This window comes from Dipodomys spectabilis, unplaced genomic scaffold (genome assembly GCF_019054845.1).
Source record: "Dipodomys spectabilis isolate Male_0828 unplaced genomic scaffold, ASM1905484v1 ptg000366l, whole genome shotgun sequence".
NCBI classification, from domain to species: Eukaryota; Metazoa; Chordata; class Mammalia; order Rodentia; family Heteromyidae; genus Dipodomys; species Dipodomys spectabilis.
In genome coordinates, this window is record NW_024871043.1 from 698,228 (window position 1) to 725,556 (window position 27,329).

General features: G+C 45.2%; 1 protein-coding gene across 2 annotated transcripts; it reads left to right on the plus strand.

Annotated features, from left to right (window-relative positions):
- On the plus strand, positions 1-26,856 carry LOC122096209 (acyl-coenzyme A synthetase ACSM1, mitochondrial-like). Of its 2 annotated transcripts, none has more exons than XM_042666646.1 (14): positions 1-159; positions 4,687-4,885; positions 6,542-6,752; positions 8,938-9,145; positions 10,419-10,559; positions 12,777-12,936; positions 15,691-15,770; positions 16,685-16,808; positions 19,899-19,979; positions 20,710-20,811; positions 21,792-21,919; positions 23,443-23,542; positions 25,013-25,132; positions 26,538-26,856. In XM_042666646.1, exons 1-14 carry the CDS (start codon positions 2-4, stop codon positions 26,622-26,624), a joined length of 1,899 nt encoding a protein of 632 aa, XP_042522580.1. In that variant the 5' UTR covers position 1; the 3' UTR covers positions 26,625-26,856. The 2 variants fall into 2 exon arrangements, with proteins under 2 accessions (XP_042522580.1, XP_042522581.1); XM_042666647.1 differs by having other exon boundaries at positions 51-148.
- Positions 26,857-27,329: the final 473 nt, after the last annotated feature.

Consider the following 27,329-nt stretch of genomic DNA (forward strand, 5'->3'; position numbering starts at 1 on the left):
CATGCAATTCCTAACCGTTGTCTGCCCAAGGTTTCCCCAGCCAGGAGCTCAATTCTGCTTTGTCCACATTCCTGGAAAGAACCCGAGCTCAAAGAACGGACTTTGCAAAGCTTTCTGTCCTACCCCACAATATCTGGAACAGGATCAGGTAAGACAGAGGTAAATGTCAGCTTCTTTTAAGTGTGTCTGACTGTGGATTGTTGTGTGTGTGTGCATCTAACACCAATAACAAAAAGCTCTAAATGTAACCCAGTTTCAAGCTGTGGCGGTGCCATTTACCAGTTAGATTATGAGAAGCAGATCACTTCCCTTCTCTAACACTTCGTGTTCTTGGCTGCAATGTGAGGGTATTGTTATCAGGTGTGCAGAATGTCTGAGACAGAGCCATGCCATGCATGTGGTGGTATGATTGGTTGACTCACAAAAAGTGACTGATTCACACTTAGACAACTCTCAATGGGTTGTGGGTGGACGGTAGAGGAAATACAATACCAAAGGTAAAAAAAAACTTCCCATGAAGAAGTTGGTGCACTTTCTGTAAAGTTGTGTGTGTGTGTGTGTGTGTGTGTGTGTGTGTGTACATGTGCACCCATGCACATGCTGGGGCTTGGACTCAGAACCTGAGCACTCTCCCTAAGCTTTTTCTTTTCTCTCAAGACTAGTGCTCTACCACTTGAGCTACAGTTTTACTTCTGGTGTGTGTGTGTGTGTGTGTGTGTGTGTGTGTGTGTGTGTGATATTAATTGGAAATAAGAGTCTCACAGACTTTCCTCCCCCACCTTGCTTTGAACCACAGTCTTCACATCTCAGCCTCCTGAGTAGCTAGGATTACAGGCATGAGCCACCAGCACCTGGCAATGTCTTTTATTAAATTGAAAAGAAAACAAAACCATCAGATGAGGAGGGGGAACTGCTGGGGGCTGAGGGATGGCTGGACATCCATTGAGCCTTGCTGTAGACTAGTCTTAATGCTGGCAAGTCACTTACGTGACTTGTCTCACTCATGAGAATCTGGGTGTTATTGTTGTGTCCCCTTGTACAGACATGAGCTCTGCCCAAGATTGTCCAGATGGCAAATCAAGGAACCAAAAGTCAAACTCTGGGTCCATAATTCTGCCATCCTCATGCGGCTCCATCAAATAGCTTTGAGTCCGAAGGCCAGAATTTGACTGCAAGAACATTTCATGACCCCATGTACCTGTACCAAGCATGCAGTTCTGACCCCAGCAAACTCGAAAACCCATAATGCTTTGCTTTCAGAAGACACTTGAAAACACCTCAAAACAGTGCACTTTTAAACAATTTCATAGGAAGTCCTTGGACTCTATGCCCCAGGAGAGGCAAACAATCTTCCAGTCTGCTCTCTGATACTGTGTAAAAGCACACATAGCCCCTCCAACCAATTTTTGAGAAATGAAGCATCAGTTTTTTCTGTACTTCACATATCCTGTGGCCACAGTGCCTTTTTTCTCCTGGATTTTCATCTGTCTGTTTTCTGAAATTATGACAAAAAAAAGGGAAGAATCTATTTTTGATGAGTACCTACTGGATCAGAAATCTATGAAGAAAATATACATATGGATTTAGATTTAGATACAATGCAGGTGTATTTATTGATCTTTAACAATAGAATTACACTCCATTTGTTTTTTTTAGTACAAACACAGAAGCAGATATAGCTATAAAGATAAATTAACATAGGGAGTGTATATACCAAGAATATATACATATGTATAGATATAGATATAGATATATATCAACAAAGGTGAGGTGGGGTTCCTACATCTGTATATATCAGAGCAAAAACTGGACCTGTTATTTCCATGTCTAGGAATTTGTTGCAACTTCTCCTCAGGCAGTATTCCAAAGATTACAAAACCATTTCAGCTGGTCAGGCTGCATTGCTCAATGAGAGTTTCCACACAAGAAAACAGTTCAGTACCTATAGCTTCTATTTCTAAAGCAGGTATCTGTTTTCAGCTGGTGTTCTATAATTTCTACCTGTTACCACAGGTCCAAAGCAATCAGTGCTGCCAACGTTTCTGTTTGAGAGGGAGATTAAGTCAATAGCCCCAGGGTACACAGATGGAGAATTAAAGGACTAGAATCTCAACCTGCACTGTGTGAGTCCATCTCGGCTGAGCACTGCAGCCCCTTGAGCAGGAAAGAACTCAAACATATTTAGAAGATTGCTCCATAGTCATTCCTTCCCTATTTGATCACAAGAGATATCTGAATTCACTAGGGCTGCCATAGAAAATTAGAACAGAACTTCCACAGAAGTTCATTTTCTCACAGTCCTGGAGACTGAAAGTCCAAAATCTTTCTCCTCAACTTGTAGATGCCTTGGCTGTGTTCATGTGGAACTGGCATTTTCCTCTACATGAGTCAGTATCTTAATCTCCTTTTTTTTTTTCTTTTTGTTTTAATGCTGTTCCTGGGGCTTGAACTCGGGGCCTGGGTGCTTGCTGTCACAGAGCTTTTTTGCTCAAGGCTAGTGCTCTCCCACTTGAGCCACAGATCCCACTTCTGGATTCTTGCTGGCTACTTGGAGATAAGAGTCTCAGTGACTTTTCCTGCCTGGGCCAGCTTCTGTGGTCCTCAGACAGCCTCCTGAGTAGCTAGGATTACAGGTGTATGACATTAGTGCAATGCTTCTAATCTACCTTTCTTACAGGAAGAACTGTCATATTGCATTAGGGCCAACCTTAGTGACCTCATTTTTTAACTTGATTGCCTTTTTAAAGACCCCATCTCCAAATAAAATCCTATTCAGAGTGTTGGAGGCTGGGACTTCAAACAATGCACCTAGGAGAACGTAATCTAAAATATTAATAGATTTCTTCATTATAACCCTCTGTTTTGGTCTGTAGCTACTTGTTTCAGTGCCAGGGATTGAATCCAGAGCTTTCTGTATGCTAGGCAAAAGCTGTACCATTGTGTGCGTCCCAATCCTTTTAGTCAATTGCGTGTGTGTGTGTGTGTGTGTGTGTGTGTGTGTGTGTGTGTGTGTGTGTGCGCGTGCCCATCCTGAGGCTTGAGCTCAGGGCCTGGGTGCTATCCCAGAGTTTTTTTTGCTAGTGTTCTACCACTTGAGCCACAACTCCACTTCCAGCTTTTTTGGTAGTTCATTGGAGATAAGAGTTTCATGAGCCGGGCGCCGGTGGCTCATACCTGTAATCCTACTACTCAGGAGCCTGAGATCTGAGAATCAAGGTTCAAAGCCAGCCTGGGCAGGAAAGTCCGGGAAACTCTTATCTCCAATAAACCACCAGAAAACCAGAAGTGGCTTGTAGCTCAAGTGGTAGAGTGCTAGCCTTGAGCTGAAGAGCTGAGGGACAGCACCCAGGCCCAGAATTCAAGCCCCACGACCAACCAAAAAAAAAAAAAGAGTTTCATGAACTTTCCTGCTCAAGCTGGTTTCAAGCTATGATCTTTAGGTCTCAGCCTCCTGAATCATAGCTGTGATTACAGGTGTGAGCCACCAACACTCTGCCTTTCGTAGACACTTAAAAATTAGGCTGTTTGTATTGCCTTTGGAGAACTATTTAAGGAAGATCTTAACATTATAGGTAGACCCACATAAAAAAATTAGCAACTGAGTCTGGTGAGTTCCCACAAAATCAACTATGGAGGGAGACGGATCTAGGAAAATTCGAGTAGTAAGCTTCAAGAAGAACTCTGCTAGTTTAAATGTCAACAGGGAAGAAGCAGTAATTAAAGGCACACAGGTATGACAAAATAGGGAGAAGGGAAAACTGTCAGGCTGAAGGAATCCCATATATAAGACGTAGACAGGCATCAGCTCCAGCTGTCCGTGCTAATTTAAAATAAAGGCCGAGTGATGTTGGCTATTATTAGTTTTATTGATCTATTCTATACATCTATCGTCAAGCCTGTTCACAAAGTGCCTTTCTTCAGCTAACGTTTTCTTGTATACATCAAAAAAAATCACCTGGTACCCCATAAATACACAAACTTATTATGTGCCCATTAAAATTAATAATAATAAATCTAGGCATTCATGGCTCACTCTTGTAATCCCACCTACTTAGGGGGCTGAGATCTGAGGATCACGGTTAGAAGCCAGCCTAGGTAGGAACGGTTAGAAGCCAGCCTAGGTAGGAAAATCTGTGAGATTCTTATCTCCAGTGAACAAGCAAAAAGAAAAAAAAAATCAGAAGTGAAGCTATAGTTCAAGTGGTAGAGCGCTAGCCCTGAATGAAAAAGCTAAGACATAGTGACCAGGCCCTGAGTTCAAGCCCCAATATTGGCACAAAAAAAAAGAGAGAAAGAGAGCTGGGCTATGACTCCAGAGTAAGCATAACTTGGAGTATAGAACTTCCAAATAATCCATTCCAGAACAAGGATGATAGCCATAGGCCTGCCATCCTGGACTTAGATGAGAGAGAGTGGGAGGAGATATCCAGGAATGTGTACCAACCTTATGTTATAGCTACAAACCCTCCTTTCCCCTGGCAGTTTGTGCCTATAATCCCTTAGTGAGGGAGGTCAATCACCATTGAAACCAATGAGGCACGCCTTCAGATTCTGGTATGCTGACACAAAGCTATCATGACCACAATAAGAAACCAGGGAAGGACATGCATCCATCCTGCAGAGGACATACCTATTGCAGGGCCAACCTTCTTAAGGCAAATGGTGACTCTTTGTCCAATTCCTCAGGACCACAATGCAGTGCTTGGGGAGAGGCCGGGTTCTCTGGGGCGTCTTCAAATCCAACCACAGCCTCAATCTTGCCCCTCAGCAATTGCACCACCAGCATGTATCAGGAGTTGGAGCCTCAAGGTGGAACGACCAGGAAAAACCTGAAGGATTTAACTTTGCAAGCCACGTGCTAGACTACTGGGCTCAAATGGAGAAGGTAAGTCGTGGAGAAGGCTAGACATTCTCTTGGGCCTTTTCTGGCCTTTTGATTCCAGAGTCCGGTGTGCATGCTCCGCCTCTCCCCTAATTGTGCTATTTACATGGCCACTGATAAATGTCTTCATCTTCCTAAAAACCTCGATCTTTCTTCTTCTGAACAACTTCTGATTCTATATTGCGTTCTTCTGTCTCATAATCTATTTTTCCTAGCCTAGAGTTTTCACATACCAGTTTCCTTTGCTGCCGAAGAAGATTGTTTACTGGTGTCAAGAGTTCCCACAACCATTTGATTATTCTGTTGTATATTTGATGTTTTATGAAGTAAATAAGGGTCTAGACCTTCCTAGACCACTTTATTTTAACCCAAACTCTAGGAGCACCTTAATTTAAAAACCAAATGTTAAATGTTGAAAGGGATGACACTGATCAAGTTATATTGTGTTCATAGACTGCTTTGTTAAATGGCAACTCCTTTGCACAACTACTTAAAGATAATAATAAAGAATTAAACATTAAAAAAAATAATAATAAGTTAAAACCAAGCCAATGGCCCATACCTGTAACCCTAGCTACTCAGGAGGCTGAGATCTGAGGATTGCAGTTCAAAGCCAGCTGGGGTAGAAAAGTCCATGGGATTCTTAGTGACAATTAACCACCAGAAAACCAGAAGTAGAGCTGTGGCTCAAAGTGGTAGAGCACTAGCCATAAAAGAAAAAGCTCGAGCCAGGCGCTGGTAGCTCACGCCTGTAATCCTAACTATTCAGGAGGTTGAGATCTGAGAATCACGGTTCAAAGCCAGCCAGGGCAGGAAAGTCTATGAGACTATCATCTCCGATAAACCACTAGAAAACTGGAGGTGGAGCTGTGGCTCAAGTGGTAGAGAGCTCACCTAGAGCTGAAGAGTACAGGGGCAGTGCCCAGGCCCAGAGGTCAAGCCCCATGACCGGCAAAAAAAAAAAAAAAAAAAGCAGAAGAAAGAAAGAAAGAAGGAAGGAAGGAAGGAAGGAAAGAAAGAAAAAGAAAGAAAGAAAGAAAGAGAGAGAGAGAGAAAGAAAAAGCTCAGGAACAATGCCCAGGCCCTGAGATCAAACCCCTTAACTGACTAAATAAATAAATAAATACCAAGTGTTTAGCAGTTATATTGGCCTTTTTGTTTCTATTTATTTTACTTACATTTATTTTTTGATTTACTTATTTATTGTCTTCTTCGTTTTACTATTACAGTAGTAATTATTATAATATTTAATTAATATTTTTGAGCAACTGCTCTATGCAGATGAAGACATTATCGTATGTGCTTTTGCTCATGAAATAACTCCTTTAAGCACTACTATCTTCTAGGTAATATTAATGGCCCCATTTCACAGACGAGAAACAGAGAGGAACCCATGGGTTAGATGGAGTTAAGACAGAACTTGAAGTCTTCCTTAAGAGACATGAAGTCTATTCATGTCCTATAGGGTTGGGGGAGGGGGAATGTTGATGCGGCCCCATCTCACTCCCCAAGCGCTTTTAAAACTATAGATGTTGTCGATGAAATCTCAGTCCCGGGGCTGTGCTCACTGCTGGAACATTAGCATGGCCCTGGGTCCTTCAGAGAAGTGCCCTTTTCTTTGGAAACAGGTACTAACACATCGTCTACATTCTTGCCTAGGAAGGCAAGAGAGGTCCAGAACCCGCCCTCTGGTGGGTGAATGGCCAAGGCAATGAAGTAAAGTGGAGCTTCAGAGCAATGTCAGACTTAACTCAACGTACAGCCAACATCCTCACGCAGAACTGTGGCCTGCAGCAGGGTGACCATCTGGCCTTGGTGCTACCTCGAGTACCTGAGTGGTGGCTGGTGACCATGGGCTGTATCCGAACAGGTCAGTGACTGAAGGGTCCCAGGGGCCCTTGGAGCTGGCCCACCCAGTCCTGTGATGTTGGGTGCTATGCCCTCCCGCCTGGCACTGATACCATTTTGAGACGTCTGTCCAGAACACTTTTTCTTCCTGATACCTTCCTTCTGTCTTTCTGCTTCTCATGCTCTCTCATAAACACTTCTGTTTCTTCTCTCCTTCACACTGACATGCACACACACACACACACACACACACATACTTTCCCTTGTACAGTATTCTCAAACCTTTCCACTTTTATTTTCTTAAAAAGATTTTCCATTAGTATTTTCCTGCATTTGAGCTCTCTCTCTTCTCTCTTTCTCTCTCTCTCAAATAAGATTCCTTTATGTACATGGTGATATTTACAAATACCTATAAACACAGGAGCATATGAACCTGTTACACTCCAGATGTTGCCTTTATGTAGTCTTAAGGAATTGCCACACACAAGATATTGAGTGAGGTCTTTCCATTTCTTTACAAATGGTACAAATATAGTGTGTATATTTGTACACACACATGCATATCACATTTTCTTGGTCCATTCACCCATTGATCATCTCTTTTATGCCAACGTTCTCTATTTATATATTATCTGTCTATCTGTCTAGCGATCCACTTACATATCTAAACTATCTGCCTATCCACTTACATCCCTACCTGTCTATCTCTATCTCTCTTCATATTCTCTAACAAAATAGTCAGTTGACTCAACAAGATCTCGTGCAATTAACAATTAACAGCAAGGCCAAAGGACTGTAGAGAAAGAAAGCCATGTCACTCATACAGCTAAGAGATGGTGTGTGCTGATCCCTGGGAGATGAGCAGGAGGAAAGAGGCTTCAAAGCAAAGGCAGAGCAATCCAAGCCTAGGCCTGGCGTATGCAAAAGCTTCCGAGTCAGGAGCCCCTTGGTGAGGCGTGTTCATTTTGAAGTGCACCCTTGAGCTGTGAAAGAGAGAGAAGGAGAAAAGGAGCAAATGGCATCCTGGACCTTCAGGTTAGGAGTGTGATGTATTCCTGTGGCAGAAAGGTCGGTCTCGATGAATCTTGGATAGCAGGAGGATTCAGAGGAGGCATGGTGGAGGCTGCCAAAGGCTGGGGCTCACTGTTCGTGATGGGGATGGAACAGAAGGGAAGCAAGCTTAGAGAACATGGTGACTTACCTCGGTAGGAGAAGAAGATTCAAGACGACCTCAAGGGGCTGAGGGAAATGGAGGACTAGGCTCCATCTAGTCATGACACCATCCTCCCAGCTCTATTCCCAAATCTTATGTAAATTTGGCCAAAGCAAGGCCAAATTTGTCCCCGAGATGGGTGTCTCTCAAGTGAAAAGGGTAAGGCAGGAATTTCCTTTTTTTTTAATGATTTTTTAAAATTGTTTTTATAAAGGTGATGTACAGAGAGGTTACCATTTCATAAGTCAGGAAATAAACACATTTCTTTTAGGGCTTTCCTTTTTTATTTTTTTATTTTTTTTGTGCTGGTCCTGGGGCTTGAACTCAGTGCCTGGACACTGTCCCTAAGCTTCTTTGTTCCAGGCTAGTGCTTTTCCACGTAAGCCACAGCACCACTTCTGGCTTTTCTGAGTAGTTTATTGAAAATAAGAGTCTTTTTTTGGGGGGGGGGGGGTTGTCCAGTCGTGGGGCCTGAACTCTGGGCTCTTCAGCTCTTCAACTCCCTCAGCTCTTCAGCTCAAGGCTAGCGCTCTACCACTTGAGACACAGCGCCACTTCCGGCTTTTTTCTTTTTGCTTATGTGGTGCTGGGGAATCGAACCCAGGGCCTTAGGCATGCGAGGCAAGCGCTCTACCACTGAGCCACCTTCCCAGCCCCAACAATAAGAGTCTTACAGACTTTTCCTGCCCAGGCTGGCTTTGAACCCGCATCTTCAGATCTCATCCTCCTGAGTTGCTAGGGTTACAGGCATGAGCCAAGCCACCAGTGTCTGGTTTAGGGCTTTCCATTTTTTTTTAACATAGACAGGCATCACCTGGAAATCTTGTTAAGATGCAGCTGCAGTTGATTTGGCCTTGGGTGTGGGATTCTGCCTGTATGGAGCATCCTTTGGCTATCAAGTAGTTAGGGGATTTGTCTACAGGCGAGCCAGGCCCCAAACCCATGGCTGTAAACAGGATATGAAAACACACAAGGTTTCCTTTCTCCTCAACAGGGGTCGTCTTCATGCCTGGGACCAGCCAGCTGAAAGCCAAGGACATTCACTACCGACTCCAAGAGTCGAAAGCCAAAGCCATTGTAACAACAGAGACCCTTGCCCCAGAGGTAGATGCTGTAGCTTCTGAGTGCCCTGCTCTGAAATCCAAGATCCTGGTGTCAGACCAAGGCCGTGAAGGGTGGCTGGACTTCCGGTCTCTGATTAAGTGAGTTTCTGCTCTGCTGAATGTGGTTCTCGGCTATGTCACTGACTGGCTGTGGGACCCTGGGCATTTTCCTTCCCTCCCTGATTCTTAGCGTTTGACATGTAACGTGAGAACGTTGGACATATGCATCCGTCATTAATATACACTCGGTACTGAAATGGCACAAAGAAAAAGTGTAAAGTAACCATGCATTCGATATGGAATATAATTTTTATATAAAAATATACCTGTGACTTGAGGCACTTAGGGTTCATACCTGTAATCCTAGCTTACTCAGGACGCTGATATCTGAGGATCCCAGTTCAAGACCAACCCCGGGCAGGAAAATCCATATGAGACTCTTATCTCCAATGAACCACTAGAAAACCAGATGTGGCATTGTGGCTCAAAGTAGTAGAGCACTAGCCTAGAGCAAAAGAGCTCAGGGTCAGCGCCCATACCCTGAGTTCAAGCCCCACAACTGACACAAAAGAAAAAGAAAAAGAGGCTGAGAGCCAAAGAAAAGTTCCTGAGACTCTTATTTCCAATTAACCAGCAAAAAAAATCAGAAGTGCAAGTGTGGCTCAAGTGGTAGAGTACCAGCCTTGAGCGAAAAAGCGAAGCAAGAGCCCAAGGCCCTGAGTTCAAACTGTACCAGCACCAAACTAAACAAGTGTAGTGATTATATAAATCTTCCTCGATTTGTCTTTCTCATCACCCCTCAACACCAAGGCCTTAGTGTTCAATTCCTCTCACTGTAGCTTGTGGGAAACTAAGCAAAAACAGCTTAACTATGTGATTAAGGGCAAGTACCACTATAGCTCAGACTGTGTGTGGGTTTGAATCTTGGTTCTGCCCCTTGCAGGCTAGGTGTCTTCGGGTAAATTACCTACCATCTCTGAGCCTCAACTTCTTTATCTGCAAAACAGGCATGATTAAAGTATGCATACTTCCTGGAGTTGATCTTGAAGACTGAATGAGCTCCTGTCAGTAAATCACCTAGAGCATCGCCCAGAAAGATTAAGTTAAAGTTAAACCTAAAGATTTAACTACTCTTCAGGTGGTTTTTTTAATCCATTATATTTCCACAGTTTTCCAATCCTAAAGACGTGTCAATCCACTCACCCTGACCGTCAGTGTGCAGCCTGATCCTGAGAGAACCTTCTAGACTTACACACCTCCGGATTCCCAATCCTATGTCTTAGCATTTTGTCCTTTGCTTCCCTTCCCTTAAGAGGGAAAAACAACAAGCATGACTTGTTTCTTTTTCCTTGTTCCCTGAATCTCTTTGTAGATCAGCGTCCCCGGAACATACCTGTGTCAGGTCAAAGGTAGAAGATCCCATGGTCGTCTTCTTCACCAGCGGCACCACAGGCCTCCCCAAGATGGTGAAGCACAATCAAGGACTTGCCTTGCGATCCTACCTCCCTTCGTGGTAGGAAGACAGCTGTGCCTTAGAGGTTGGGTTCCAGATCTGGGTGTGAGGATGGTAGGGCAGGGAACAGAGCTCCAAATGGAAGTCTCTCCATCCTCTTTCCCCTATCTGCTCTCTGATTCTACCTCTGAGGGGGTTGAGAATTAATGATGTGGAATCCCAAAGGTTTGCTCACAGAGGCCTCGAGAAAACAGAGATTTTTAGGGGTCCTACCAGATCTCCTTCACAAGAGGGAGCATCTTGCAGCCCAAACTCATATGTGACAGTGTGTTCCTTGGCTGTGATTCTCAGGTTTTGGTGGGAAAAGACAGAATATTCTAGCAAACCTGAGTCTTGATGAGGCCTCTTCCCCTTCATTATCTTGGGAAATAAGACTTCAGAGTTTCCCAATCATGAACTGCTAAGGGAAGAAACTGGGTAACACCAAATCTGCCTCACCCTTGATCAGAGAATACATGAAGGCTGATCATCAAGCCTTGGATTCATCCTTCAATCAATTATAAGTTAACATTCTCGTCCCTCCCCTTACCCTTCCTCCTGTTCAACTAGGAATGTTCAGAACAGGTCAAGTTCTATGTGTTTTCCAACTTATAAACCAGAACAAGAGCCAAGAGTTCTGTAGGCAGGAGGTATGAGTGCTAATGGACACAGTTGAGTAGTGAGCGACCCTGGTGGTGAGAAAAGAGAAAGGATCCTGGACCCTCGCTCTGCCAGGGTATTCTAATATTTATATAATTATTGCAATGATATATGCAAAGGAAAAAAAGACATACTAAGTGATGCGATAGAATTATAGAGTTTGGAGAAGAGTGTTGAGGGTGTAGGATGAAAGACCAAGAGGAAAATGTTGAGCCACATTTTACAAGATCTGGATGTAGAGTTTGGACCTTTGTAGGAAGACATTGGGGATATATTTTAAGGGCTTCAGTAAGGGAAGGAAACATGGTCAGATACGGATTTCTCAAAAGCCATCATGGTAGCTGGACATCCGTGGCTCACCTCTGTAATCCTAGCAGCTCAGCAAGCTGAGATCTGAGGATCTCAGCTCAAAAGCCAGCTCTGGCCGGAAAGTCTGTGTGACTCTCATCTCCAAAAAAAAAAAAAAAAAAAAAAAAAGCTTGAAGTGGAGCTGTAGCTCAAGGGGTAGAGAGCTAGCCTTGAGCAAAAAAAAAAAAAAGTGCTCAGGAAAAGCACCCCAGGCCCTGAGTTCAAGCTCCAAGTAAACACACACACACACACACACACACACACACACACACACACACACACACACACACACACACACACACCATTGTGGCTGCAGAATGGGGAAGGGACAGAGCCAGAATGGAGGAAGGGACAGCAGGTGTCACAACCTCTTCAGGGGCAAGAGAGTTGGTGTTCTGGAACAGGTGACTGAAATGTGGAGGTTTAACACCTTGAGACTTGGAGATGGAGTAGGAAGGACCTGCTAGCTAAATGTGGGGAATAAGGACTGGGGTGTAGGGTTACCTTCCAGTTGTGAGGTTTGGGCAGTGATGACATCCACGGGAAAGAACACTAGAGAGGAACAGGTTTCCAGAGAGGCCAGAAAGACTAAGATCTCTAGGCTTAGGGTGCCCGAGAGCTATCAAGAAATGGTGTTCAATGGGGAGTCGGGTCTGAAGCTAAAGAGACAGGACTTCTATGCTTGTTAGTGTCCTTGCCAAGGGGGGGATAGTAATTACATCTCTTCTCTCCCTTCCTCATTCTATTGCCTTGTTGCAAACAACAGAAAGCTCATTCAGACCCCATTCAAGCCCAAAAGCAAACAAGGAAATGTACTACTAGCTGTTGAACTAGAGCCGTGTGAAGTCTGACTTCACCTGTGGGCTCCAGGTTAGACTCCAATCTGCCCATCCCTCTCTCTGCTCTGTTGCGGCTCCAAAATAGCTGCCTGCCCTGCCTGGAACTGTCCATAACAGACGCAGGTGTTGCAGAACTAACCACACACTCTGTCCTTGGCTCTCCTAGCAAAGGCCTTCGGGGCCGATAGCACTAAGTCTGTTTCAGTCCCACATAACCGGGAAGTGAGTGGCAGGGCATCTTTGGGACCCCGGTGGGTTTTCCTCTGGAGATGGCAGGCATTACATGCACTGAGGGGGAGCTGCTGGTCCCCCAGCTGAAGACCAGTTTCCCCAGCCCTGCCCCACACCCTCCCATGGTAGCACCACTGAGGCCACTGTATCTTGGAGTTAGCAGGAAATTATTTCAGTTGAGGACGACGGATGTCTTATGGTGCATGTCAGACCCAGGCTGGATTCTGGCTACCATTGGATGCCTACTGGAACCATGGACAGCGGGGTCTACAGTCTTCATCCACCACCTGCCTCAATTTGATCCCCAGGTCATTATACAGGTAAGAAGAGCAACCTTCCAGTACCAAATAGCTCCCAGTATCAAATAGCATCAGTGGCTCATGCCTGTAATCCTAGCTACTCAGGAGGCTAAGATCTGAGGATCCTAGTTGAAGGCCAACCCAGGAAAGCAAATCTGAAAGGCTCTTATCTCCAAAGAACCACCAAAATAGCCAATTGTAGCGATGTGGCTCAACTGGTAGAGATCTCGCTTTAAGGGAAAAGTAAAAGAGAGTTCAGTGTCCTGAGTTCAAGCCCAAGTACTAGCACCAAAATAAATAAATAAACCTCCTAGAAGAAACTCATGTTCACAGTCCAAAACCAAACTCCTCCTCTAAGAAGATTTTGTTAAGCAAAGAAATCCATACGCTTAAAATAATCCTGTTTCTGGGATTCTCATAGTGTAGGATACTGAATTAATAATTATAGTATCAGACTCACATTTTAAAAAAACAGAGCCCTGTGTCAGTGGCTCATGCCTGTAGTCCTAACTACTCAGAAGACAGAGATCTGAGAATTATGATTCAAAGCCAGCACAGGCAGGAAAAGTCCATGAGATTCTTATCTCTAACTACAAAAACCCACAAGTGGATCTGTAGCTCAAGTGGTAGAGCACTTGCCTTGAGTAAAAGAGTTTAGGCACAGTGTCCAGGCCCTGAGTTCAAGCCCCAGTACTGGCACCAAAAATAAAATAAAATAAACCATAGCCTGGAAGAAAAGGCATATTTCTGGGCCATTCTCTAGACCTCATAGCTCAGACTTGGTGATTATGAAACCCAGAATATGCACTATGAGATATTAAAGCAATTCCAACAAGTTTGAGTCTTCTGAATCTTGGACCCTACTCTACTCAATCCTCCTTGACAGATCCATAGGGAGGGACTTTTCATAGGGGGTGCCCTGCCCCACCCCCAAAACCAGTAAGCACCAAGAGGAGTCACAGATTACAGACCGCTTGAGCTACTGAGCCTCAGGCTCTGGGAGAGGTTCAGAGGAGTGACCTCTAATTGATCCCTAATCCTTAACTTATTCTAGAGCTGTCAGCCACAGGAATCCACTTCAAAGGAGTTTAAATAGGAAAGGAATAGAGCACCTCCTTGATTTAAGATTAGGTCCTGATAAGCCCATTAAGCAACAGAAACACCCAAAGTTGAAAGTGCAGTTAATACACCTAGCTTGGCAACCCAGCCCATCCATTGTTTTCCCCTTGGTTGCCAGGCAACGGGGAACCTCAACCCACCTTTGCCATCCAGCAGTGTTAAGACAGGTTCTTAAGTACAAGGTTCACCCCGGAAATGATCAAAATGCAAACTTCTATACGTGTGCTATTTAATTTATATATTTTTCTCACCATCATCAAGTAAGAAAAACAAAACAAAAAGTCATCAAATCATACCACCATAAGCCAGGGACTACCAGGGTATAGGAGGGGTGAGGCGGGGTGGGGCATGACCATTGGAAGAAGAAGAAAACACTGAGCTCAGTGAGTATTTGAAACAATTGCAAGCTATCAGGAATCCAGGCAGCCTCTGCACCTCCCCTGCTTTTCTCTGGGTCTCTCTGCTCTCTTCTTTCTATTTGTAGACCCTACTTTTAGGTCTTAACATGACAAAGCTGACCAGAGTGACCACAGCATTTCTGGTGGAGATCCACATGACCGGGGCAGATGGACTAGATATTCTAAACAGCCACAGCCTAAGCCAATTCTCTGCTACCAAGCCATTAATTCCACCCCATCTGCCAGGGGCTGGGGTAGAGACACCTGCACAGCTAGTGTGGGAGAAAGAGGGGTGTGAGGATCTGGAACTGCACTCCTTCAGGTGGGAGTTGCAGGTGGGTTATGGGTCAAACCAAAGGTTGCAAGGAAAAGCCATGCACGGGTGGCACAGTCCTATAACCCTAACTCTTCTGGAGGCTGAGATCTGAGGATCATGGTCCAAAGCCAGCCCAGGCAAGAAAGTCCATGAGTCTGTGAACTCCAATTAACCACCGAAAAGCCAGAAGTGGAGCTGTGGCTCAGAGTGAGAGAGCATCGGCCTTGAGTAAAAAAATGCTAAGGGAGAGTGTCTAGGCCCTGAGTTCTAGCTGAATTTTGTGCTGGCAACACACAAAAAAGGACTGATTTACCATGAGGATATGAATGTGGGATTTTTGTTGCTGAGGCTGAAGCCAGAGGTTCGAAGCTGTCCAGGTCCAGGATGACTGTGGAACCAGAATGCACCCAGGGGTCTCACTATGCCCCAGAACGACTCTGCATGGAAAATATACAGATAGTTCCGCTTTGAATGCAGGAAACAGACTTGCAGAGAAATGAAGCAACGGGAAGTCAAGGCAGACCAGATGAACCCCGAAGTCTATATTCTCTCCTCTCTGCTGTTCCTCGCTCTTTTAGTCTACCCCCATCCCGATCTGAAATTCTGGAGACTGAATTCCAGACGAACTCCAACTAACTGGAGTCTTTCTAAGCCTACCTCTTGCTTCTCTTCCCTCTATGTACGTAAGTGGATTTTATTGGACTTCACGATCTTTTTCCTGCTAGAATCTATTCTATGTAAGGCCTAGAACATTCTCTCACTCTTCCTGCATTAACCTGACTTGGTGCCCCCTGTGAAATGCCAGCTTAGTAGGCAGATGTTGAACGAATTAAAGCAGGAGTAAATGCGGTCTCCTAGAGGGGAAATCAGGATTGAGATGGTAATGATTGGTGAGGTTTTTAGCTTCAACTATAATAACAAAGTTCTCCTCTCACTTTTCAGACATTATTCAAATATCCTGTCACTCAATGCCTTGCTGCACCCACTGTGTACCGAATGATTCTTCAGCAGAAAGAAGCCAAGTACGTGGCGATGGCTGGTGATAGCAATCTCTGGGTGGGATGTGAAGGAATTGATGTGTTGTGGTTTGATTCGTTTGCCTTGGATCTTTTAAGGGCAGTGATGTGTGTGTGTGTGTGTGTGTGTGTATTTGTGTGTAAGTGTGTGTATGTGTGTGTGGTATGATAATTATCAGTCTAAGTAGGTAAATCAAAACACAACCCAGAGACCCAGAGAGACACTCAATGAGTCTTGCATTATTCTAAAAATTATTCCAGAGTTGGAGACATGGCTCAGGTGGTAAAGCGCCAGTCAGTGAGCAAAAACCAATCAGATAGTGTGAGTCCCAGCCTCAGACAAAAACTAATTAATAAATAAATAACATATATGATTCCAATGTTTTCCTCATGAAAGAACTACATGCAAAGCACTATTGGAACCAGATGCTGGCGGCTCACACCTGTAATCCTACCTACTCAGGAGGCTGAAATCTAAGGATTGCAGTTCAAAGCCAGATTTGAGCAAAAAGGAAAAAGAAAAAGTTCAGAGACAGCACCCAGACCCTGAGGTTCACACACACACACACACACACACACACATATACACACACACACACACCATTCCCTCTTAGCCACATACGATGCTTCCTTGAGTTTGGGTAAACCTAGTTTTCTCTCTCTTATTGTCATCCAACTTTAATCCAGACTTCCTTGATTTAATTCAATCCCATCTCCATCTCTACCACTCACTCACCCCCTTCCAGAAGCGCTAACCCAGACTGACAGGAAGGGAGGGACGTACACTTGACTTTGACCATCGTTAGACTGACCAGAAGGTGATAAGAAAGATAGCAGAGGATGAATGACCCGACCGCAGAGCCCTGAGCATCTGCCTGCGCTCAAACCACAGCTTACGTATTTGCTCCCCCCTCCCCAAGCCTCAAGTTTCCAACCCTGGAGCACTGCTCTACCGGTGGAGAGACCCTGTTGCCTGAGGAGCAGGAGCAGTGGAAGAGCCGCACCGGCCTTCTGCTGCATGAGATCTACGGGCAGTCCGAAACGGTAAGCAACTGATGGGAGCATGGCTGCTGCCGGGGTCATTCTTACCACACAAGTGTACACACAAGCACTGTCCATGGCCAGCAGGGGTCACCAGAGCTCAGGGCTCATTTGTCCCAAGTCAGCTCTCAGAAAGGCAATTCACGTGGCTGGGAAGGTGGCTTAGTGATAGAGTACTTGCCTAGCATGCATGAAGCCCTGGGTTCGATTCCTCAGTACCACACAAACAGAAAAGGCTGGAAGTGGCATTGTGGCTCAACTGGTAGAGTGCTCGCCCTGAGCAAAAGAAGCTCAGGGACAGTGCCCAGGCCCTGGGTTCAAGCCCCATGACTGGCAAAAAGAAAGAAAGAAAGAAAATTTACAGTATATGGGGTGGGTGGGTGTGTTTATATATTAAATATTTAATGGTATGTATTTATGTTTGTTTATATTAATTTATATTATAAATATATTTTATATTTATTATATGTAACATGTATATTGTGTGTATATATACACATATATGCCAGTTTTGATCTTGTCACTGTGTCTCTGATTGTCAGCCCATTGGCTCATGGGACAGGAGGCTCTCTCCCGAGAAGGGAAACGAGGCCAATAGATACCATCAACCCACTGTCCCTTCCCAGGGTGGCGGCACAGAGGTAGCTGGGAGCTGGGGATCTGGGTGGTTCAGTGGACAATACATCAGTTTGACTGTATAATACTAGGGGTAAGTGAGGGAATGGGCTAGCTGTGTACAGCAAACACACATACACACATGCCCCCCCCCCCACATACACACAACTGGATCCCTGATCATGAGAAGATTAGGCAGGTCTTGGATCTGAATGGCTTTATCAGTGACAGGATGAGGAAGCTTCTCCCTACACCAGGTTCCATTGCTGATTTTGTCCAGACCTACTTTGCCCAACTTGTGTGTGTGTGTGTGTGTGTGTGTGTGTGTGTGTGTGTGTGTGTGTGTGTGTGCGCACATGCATACACACTGGTACAAGGACTTGAACTCCAAGACCGGATGCTGTCCCTGAGCAACTTTGCTCAAGGCCAACACTCAATCACTCAAGCCATACCTCTACTTGTGGATTTTTGATGAAAAATTGGAGCTAAAGGTCTCGTTTTTTCTGTCTGCACTGGCTTCAAACAAGGAGCCTCAGCTCTCAGCCTACTCAGTAGCTAGAATTACAGGAATGGGCTATCCACACATTTACATGACCCCTCTAGTTAACAGAAGTGTGTCTGCCATCTCCAACCCTATAACAACAGATGGACTATTTTAGTTCCAGTTCACATCATTGAATGGCCTTGTTATTTTCAAAGACAAAAAGTTCAGTGAACTGACAGTTCACACTTCTAATCCTAGCTCCTCAAGAGGTTAAGACTTGAAGAGCATGGTTCAAAGCCAGCCCAGGCAGAAAAGTCCATGTGGTTCTTGTTTCCAATTAACCAACAAAAATTAACCAGAAGTGGAGGTGTGGCTCAAGTGGTAGAGCACCAGTCTTGAATGAAAAAGCTAAACATAGGATCTTGACTTCAAGCTCCAGTACAAGAGAAAGGAAGGAAAGAAGGAAGGAAGGAAGGAAAGAAGGAAGGAAGGAAGAAAGGAAGGAAGGAAGGAAGGAAGGAAGGAAGGAAGGAAGGAAGGAAGGAAGGAAGGAAGGAAGGAAGGAAGGAAGGAAGGACGGAAGGAAGGAAGGGCAGTTAGTTCACTGAATTGATTGGCTTCCAGGCCTGAGAAGTGATAAGATAACAAGCCTCCTGTTGAATGTTCCTGTTTATATTTGGATAAAGAGGAAGTTGGTGAGAACAGCAGGCTTTACCCAAGGCTTCAGTCCCTTTGCATCAACTATTTGTGGCAAGTGGTGCTTTCTTTCTGTTCACTCATCCTTGCAGTAATACCTGCAGGAAAAAGGAAAAAGCCTCTTCTCCCAGGAGCTCAGGTCCAAGTCTTTGTCCTGTCCATCATAGAGTTCAGCCAGAACCCTCGTTCTAACCTTTCAATCTTGGTGACTCTTAGAGTTCCCATCTCTGAAGTGGAGAGGATAAGGTCAGTCTTTCAGGACTGTGATAGGTCAGTGACATATGTCAATCACTGTCCAGCCCACAGTACCCATGTGTGGTGAAGTTATGGTGGTGTCCATTGCTTTTGCTAGATACGGTGCTAGGTGCTTGGGGGGCAGACAGATATGGGACAATCCTGTTCTTAATTCTATAAGAGAAGGACTAGACAGGGGAATTACTGTAGAAGGAGAATGCTCAAATGACTTTTAAGGGATTCGTATTATCCATTCCCTAATCATTTGGTGTGCAGAGTTGCCACCCATTAGCAGGGTGCCGGTGGCTCACACCTGTCATCCTAGCTACTCAGGAGGTTGAGAGCTGAGAATCACAGTTCAAAACCAGAGAAGTCTGTGAGACTCTTATCTCCAGTTAATTAGCAAAAAGTTAGAAGTGGGGCTGTGGTTCAAGTGGTAGGACACCAACCTTGAATGGAAAAAAACCAAGCAAGAGCACAGCCCTGAGTTCAAAACACACACACACACACACACACACACACACACACACGTGCACAACACCAGAGAAATGTTGCTATTATCGCCTCCTTGGCAGAGTTGGAGATCAGCTAGCGTTAGCACACAGAATTGGTGGGCAGTCCCCTGTGTGCTGTAGAAAGGACAACAATGAGACTGTAAAGACGGGTTCAAGTTCACGGGGAAGACACAAGGGAGGGAATCAGGGGGGCCACACAGATAGGGTCATAGCCCAGCCTTGAGAAGAAGTTGAGGCAAGATTCGGGTCATCATCCAGAAGCCAGGTACAAGCATTTGTCCAATGATCTCCTGGCCTTCCTCTCTGGCTTATAGTGGACACTACATATCCCCCATGACTAGTCACCTCCACCAATATGACACTGACAGTCCTACACACACACCCAACCCAGCCCAGCTTAATAGAGTTGGGTCAGTGTCTTGAGCCTTCTTTATTTAGCAGTCAGCGCCATCGGTTCCTTTTGGGGTGGAGGGGAGTACTGCTTCTCACTATGTTGTGATCCGTCTAGAATCTTTGGCCAACCCCAATTCCTCTTTTCTTTGTAACCAGGGCATCACCTGTGGCGTTTCCCGGGGAATGAAGACCAAGCTGGGTTCCATGGGGAAAGCCATCGCACCCTTTGAAATCCAGGTCTGTTCCTGGAGGCCTTGGCAGGTAGCAATTAGGGCTCAGCTGAGCTGGAACCCTTCTTATGTGAGATGAGGTTGCTGAACCAGCCAGTTTTCCTTCCTTCCCTCTCCCTATTCTTTCTTCTTTTTCTCTGGAAGCTTTGAGTGAGAGCTGTACTATTGTGGGTACAAACACAGCTCAGATGGTTGCCAGAGACATCATAGCATGGGGAGGAAGAGGCACTGACAATTTTCTGTATCAAATAGTGCCTTTTTCTGTCAGTCATGGGGTTTGAACTCATGGCTTGGGCACTGTCCCTGAGCTCTTTTGCTCTCTACCATTTTGAGCCACAGTGCCATTTCTGATTTTCTGGTGTTTAATTGGAGATAAGAGTCTCATGAACTTTCTTGCCCAGGCTGGCTTTGAACCACGATCCTCAGATCTCAGCCTCCAGAGTAGCTAGGATGACTGGCACCTTTTCTTTTCTTGATCAGTGTTTTCCAGTTTGAAGACACATTGGGGACAGACGCACCACCATCCCTCTCCTACCCACTTCCCATTGAAGCAAGTAAACCTTTGACTTTTATGCTTTACCAGAATCCTGATCTCATTCTATAGTCTGACATAATTCCTCTATCATTGTCCTGGTGTGATCCTACTGGTGTCTCATGAACAAGCCAGGCAATGCTCTGGTGGCACAGAAGGTATGGGGAGGGGGTGGGGATTTCTTCACACAAGCTTCTCGCTCCAGATCATCGATGACAAGGGCAATGTCCTGCCTCCCGACACCGAAGGATACATTGGCATCAGGACAAAGCCTGTCAAGCCCGTGGGCATCTTTGAAGGCTATGAGGTAAGGGCACCGCGTCCACCGCCACCCTGGCTCCAAGGATTCCTGGGAGATGGCTGTGACAAACAAGACTCCCGCTATGGTGGGAATTTTATTCTCATGTAGTGGCAGACAAAAGTGTACTGTTATTACAAATGTCTCTAAAGTTGACTTATTATCCATCACTAATCAGTCAGTGGTATACATGGAACATTTCCATGTAATGAAAGAAGACTCAAAGGAATTACAAAACGTGCGTAGGTCCCAGGTTCCATCAGGGACAGATCACCGCCTTCAAAAAAAAAATGGCGGAGGTTAATTCTTGCTGGGAGCCACTGGCTCACGCCTGTAATCCTAGCAACTCAGATGGCTGAGATCTGAGGGTCACAGTTCAAAGCCCAGCCCAGACAGGAAAGTCTATGAGACTCTTGTCTCCAATTAACCACCAAAAAAACAAAAATAGAGTTGTGGCTCCAAGTGGTAGAGTGCTAGTGTTGAGCAAAAAAAGCTCAGCAATAGCACCCAGGCTCTGAGCTCAAGCCCCAGGACCAGCACACAAAAAGGGACTCATAAAACTTACGAAAACAAATACAGGGTCATATGCATATGTACACAAACACATTGACTAAAGTATAGTCTATGCAGCAGAGGATTGCAATGGTGTAACACCTTCATACAACTGACAGCGTCACCAAGCACCAGGAGGCTGAAGCATGCGTTGTCAGAAGTGGGGAGATCAAGGAGAGGGGTACAGAGGAATAGCGAGAGGAAGGGTAGACAAATGCAGGCATAATATTCAATATGCATATGTGGAAATGGAAGCAGGTCGCTTGAGGGGAGGGATGGGGTTGGGAGAGATGGGGGAGAAGATGGAAGAGGAGGCATGGATCAAGATGCATTGAATTCACAAGCTGACATGTTGAATGGAAACCCCTTTGTGCAACTGCTGAAGGGTAATTAACTAGTTAAAGATATGAGAGAGAGAGATTCTGTTCTCTTTGCAGAATAACCCAGAGAAGAATTCAGAAGTGCAATGTGGGGACTTTTACAATAGTGGGGACCTAGCGAAGATGGATTCGGAGGGCTACATCTGGTTCAAGGGGCGGGGAGACGATATCATCAATGCTTCTGGGTAGGTGCAACTCCCTCTGCCCTGTCTTCACACCCTGCCGTCTGACAGCCTGGCCTGCCTCTGTACCTTAGTGATAAGACCCTCAGCCTGACTCTAAGCAGTCAGCTCTGTGGTTCCTTGTTCCTTTGGTATCTGGCCATGTCCCCTCCCCTTGTCCAACAGAATCAACCAAAATGAAGTTTCAAAGGCTCTGGATATAGTCAGAAGGACTAAGGAAGGAGACTGTTGAGTTGGGGAAGTTTCCAGTGTGCTTGTGTTCCAGGGGAGACACAATAATAGTCATAAGCATAGCTGGCCTTGGCTGGCCACTGGTGGCACCTGCCTGTCATCCTAGCTGCTCGGGAGGCTGAGATCTGAGGATCACAGTTTGAAGTGAGCTTGGGCAGGAAAGTCCAATTAACCACTAAAAAGCCAGAAGTGGAGCTGTGGCTCAAGTGGTACAGCACTAGCCTTGAGAAAAACAGTCTCAGGGACAGCACTCGGCCCTGAGTTCAAGCCTCAGGACTGGCACAAAAAGAAAAAAAAATAGCTCATATTTAAGGAGCTCTTATGGTATGAAAATCTTTTCCTGGGGGCTTTGAGCACTCACCTCTTAACCTGCCAGTGAGATGCTACATTGAAATACAGAACACATTATTGTCTGCCCTGCTTTAAAGTTGAACAACCAGATCCATTCTTAGCTATTCAATCTCCAATATGCTGTTACCATTTGCACTGGGAATTCATTAAGAAAGTAGATTCAGAGAGCTCTTTCTTTTTTTTTTTTTTAATTTTGGTTTTGGGTCCAGTCGTGGGGCCTGAATTCTGGGCCTGGGCGTGGTCACTCAGCTCTTCAGCTCAAGGCTAGCGCTCTACCACTTGAGCCACAGCGCCACTGCCGGCTTTTTTCTTTTTGCTTATGTGGTGCTGAGGAATAGAACACAGGGCCTCATGCATGCAAGGCAAGCACTCTACCACTGAGCCAACTTCCCAGCCCTTCAGAGAGTTCTTTCTATACGTTAGGACTCTGCATAATCTACTGCTCCCCGTTCTGTGAGAGGATGGACTATGTTCATTTGTCTGACCACAGTATAATTTCACCATTATACTTAAAACATCACTTTGTACACTTAAAATATAGATGCCAACCAGGCACCGGTAGTTCGTGCCTATAATCCTAGTTAGGAGGCTGAGATCAGAGGATCATGGTTAGAAGTCGACCTAGGGCAGAGAAATCCAAGTCCAAGAGACTCTATCTCCAAAATCAAGCAAAAACATGGACTGGAGGCATGGTCAAGTGGTAGAACACCAGCTCTGGGCTAAACAAGCAAGTTTAAGGCCCTGAGTTCAAAACCTGATACTGCCAAATATATATACACACACCACACCACACACCAGGAAAAACCTGAGGCAGGAGTTTTTAGCACAGAATGTCCACATCTTCACGTTTTGAGCCCCAGACACCTCATCCTCTGCATCAAGCAGAGATTAAGACTTGGGGCACCCCAGCCCCGGCATCTGCCCCAGAGCCCGTGCCTCTCCAGGTACCGCATTGGACCGTCGGAGGTGGAGAATGCCTTGGCTGAGCACCCAGCGGTGGCAGAGTCTGCGGTAGTGAGCAGCCCGGACCCAAGGCGAGGGGAGGTGAGAAGAACTGGACTGATATGCCCACAGCTGGGCATGCAGATGCTCCCTGACCTTCCTTGTACCTTCGGGCCCCAGGTGGAGGAAAGGCAGGGTGCACTTACAAAATATGGTCACTAGGCGGCGCGGTGGGCTCAACTGCGGTTCTGAATGTGATGACCTTGACTTTAAATGGTGATGAAATTGGCTGGTGTTCAGAAGACACAAGCCCCAGTACCCAATCTCTCCATGCTCAAAGCCCAATAACTGGGCTGGGAAAGTGGCTCAGTGGTACAGTGATTGCTTTGCATGCATGAGGCCCTGGGTTCGATTCCTCAGCACCACATAAGCAGATAAAGCTGGAAGTGGCGCTGTGGCTCAAGTGGTAGAGTGCTAGCCTTGAACAAAAGAAGCTCAGGGACAGTGCCCAGGCCCTGAGTTCAAGCCTCACAACCAAAAAAACAAAAAAAAAAAGCAACAATAACTGTACCTGTCCTTATGCTTAAAGTAAGGGAAGTAAAAAGGGGATAAAAATTGACTAACAGAACATAGAATATAGAAGGACTGCATCTTCAGAGCTTGTATCCATTGATTCTACAAGTAGCATACCTTCTATGTGTGAGAACTTGTGCAAGCAAAGAGGGAGATAATATATAATATTATACATGTTATGAATTATTATATAATATATTCATATATTTTATATGATTATATTATATCTAATTTTATATCATATATAATATGAGCATATTATATAATATAATCCCTAATATATAATTTATAAATAAAACAATGTATCATGTATAATTAATATATAATATACAGTGATATTAACATATAGCTATGTTTATATATCATAAATATATGATATAATATCAAAGTGATAATGACAATGGTGACAGTAGTACTAATTTCAGCAGCTCAGATATTTAGCATGCTTTTGGGGTTTGGGGGTGTGGGATTTGGGGATGGTGAGGTTTTGGTGTTGTTTGTGCCAATCCTGGGCTTGAATTCATAGCCTGGGGGTTGTCCCTGAGCTCTTTGCTCAATGCTAGTTCTCTACCACTTGAGCCACAAGCTCCATTTATGGCTTCTTGGTGGTTAATTAGAGATATGAGTCTCACAGACTTTCTTGCTCAGGCTGGCTTTGAACCCTGATCCTCAGATTTCAGCCTCCTGAGTAGCTAGGATTGCACCCAGCTTCTGATACATTTTCCATGAAATGTGAACAGAATCCCCCTAGGAGGGATGAACTTTATTGTTCCCATTTCTCCAAAGAGGAAATGGAGACCAGGAGAAGTCAAGATGTTTTCTAGGTCATAGATTGGCAATGGGAAAGAAAAGGATTCGACTGACCATGATCCTCTCCTTCCTGGAAGACCTTCTGCCTTTGACCATTATAGGCTCAAGCATGCATTCACATTTATTTCTTAAGATCTAGATCTCATGGCTTGGCCCATACCTAAGGCTCTGGTCCTACTTCACCTACAGGTGGTAAAGGCTTTTGTGGTCCTGACTCCCAAGTTCCAGTCCCACGACCAGGAACAGCTCACCAAGGAGCTCCAGCAGCATGTGAAGTTGGTAACGGCGCCCTACAAGTACCCCAGGAAGGTAAGCAGGGGCAGGAGGGAGGATCTGGTCTGCTGAGTGGTCCAGGCGCTGGGGCTGCTCACTGGGAACAGACAAGCTTAACCAGCCAACCTCTTTTCCTCCACAAAACAAGCATTTTGGCTGAAGGATAGATTAGATAGAGTGCATCTTATCAGCCCTGGGTTCATTACCAAGCTACCTGGCCTACAGTTATTCAATACTCACTGCGTGTGCCGGGTCCCACACTCAGTGTTCTACATGCATTATAATCTTGGACACAAACGGACCTAGAACCAGAACTGTGATAGAGATCATAGTGAGACAGTCTGTGTGCAGACAGCAGAAAGAGCTGTAACTCCCACGCCTGTGTGACACATCAGAGCAATTAGGAGAGGGGAGATAGTGAAAGTTTATGACCGTGAAGGACACTGGCTCACGCTGTATGCCTGCTGAGCCTTTTCTGGGTCCTCTGTTCCACTTTTCCTCATCCTGGGGACAGGACAATGGAGTAGCTAGCTACCTCTTAGACATCTGCCTGGCGTTCTAATCAATGGAGGAGAAACCGCCCACTGTCCACGCACGCAGTCACTTCTGCCTGGAGAAAACAGACTTCCATTGGTCAAAGTGAGTCCTATGACCACAGCCGACCTTCAGGGGTGAGAAAAAGGCCTGCAAATACCCAGCGGAGTCCATTAAGGTCACCGCAGGCTCTCAGCCTGTACTCCGGGGTCATGTGCAGAGGCAAAGTGGAGCTGAGTGGATTTTTTTGTACATTTTTTATTGTAAAAAACACAGAGGTTACAGTTACATGAGCAAGGTAATGAGTATATTTCTTATCAAGCATTGTTGCCTCCTCCTTTGTTTTTCCCCTACCATCCCATCCATCCACAACTACCTCCCCTCCCCCCCCCCACACCCTGCCAAAGTTGTAAAGTTCATTTTCAACATAGTGTCTTGTCCATCTCATTGTTACAATGGGTCAATCTGTATGCCTATTTAAGCATTTTGTTTTTTCCCTTCCCCTCCCTGAATCAGAAAGAATGACATCACCCCATTTGTTAGGAAACGGAAAGACTTGGAAACAAATTATATTAAGTGAAGTAAGCCAGGCCCAAAGAAACATAGGTCCCATGGTTTCCCTTATTTGCAATAATAATACATGTGTAGGACAAGTAGAAAAGGTTAAAAACTATGTAAATATGACCATATAAAATGTTAAGTGAAATGAACCCCAAGATAGGGACACAAATTTTTTTCTTGCTTACTATTGTTTCTAACGTATTTATAATGTATCGTGATATTTTTGTTTCTTTGTATGTTCCTCCCCTGTGGAACTGTATTTGATGTCAATGCCCTGCATCTTGTATATACACTTCTCAGAGTGGATTTTTCCAAGGCAAGGTGGATTTACTTTCTCCTAAACCAGGTGGAGTTTGTTCCAGAGCTTCCCAAAACTGTCACTGGGAAAATTAGACGAAGTGAACTCAGGAGAAAGGAGTATGGCCTGAAGTAGTCAAGAATAAACCTACCATTTGCCCTGGGACCTGAATTCCAATCCATGGCTGCCTTCGTTTCCCACTATGGGGCCAGGGTGAGATGGCTTTGGCAAGAGTTGGTTAGAAGGGTCCCCCAAAATGTTGTTCCTTCCCATTGAGTCCCTACTTTTCTTGGATAGTCTTTCGGATAGTCCTGATCAGCACTTGGATTGGGATGTGCAGATAAATAAAAGACTGATCGCAATGCCAGAGCAGCCCTGTATTGTATGTTCATCTCTGAATTCATCTTGACAAAGTGCCTTCCCTCTGTAATAATAATCCCAAACTTCAATCTGAGCTATGCCCAGGCCAGACTCTCCCCTTGGTTCCAGGGTCTGGGCAGGTTCGAGAAGCCCCAAGTATCCACTAATGAGGGAGCCCCAAGTATCCGCTAAAGATCTAAGAGCCAGAGTGGCTGATGGACTATCTGTATGACTCTACCATCTGCCTCTGCCTGTCTCTGCGTACAGCCTACAGCAGGCCGAGGATGCAGGCAATGCTCAGGGATGTCAGCTCTGAGCTGGTAACATGTGGATACCAGAGCGTCCCTACCGTCACCTTCAATGGCCCTCTGCCTTTTTGTCTCTTCATAATGCCTCTGCTCCAGCAGTGCCAGCAGTGGCTGCTGTCTTCCAGCCGCAAGCCATCACGGTTGCATCCAGGCCCCAGCCTCTGTGGACCCA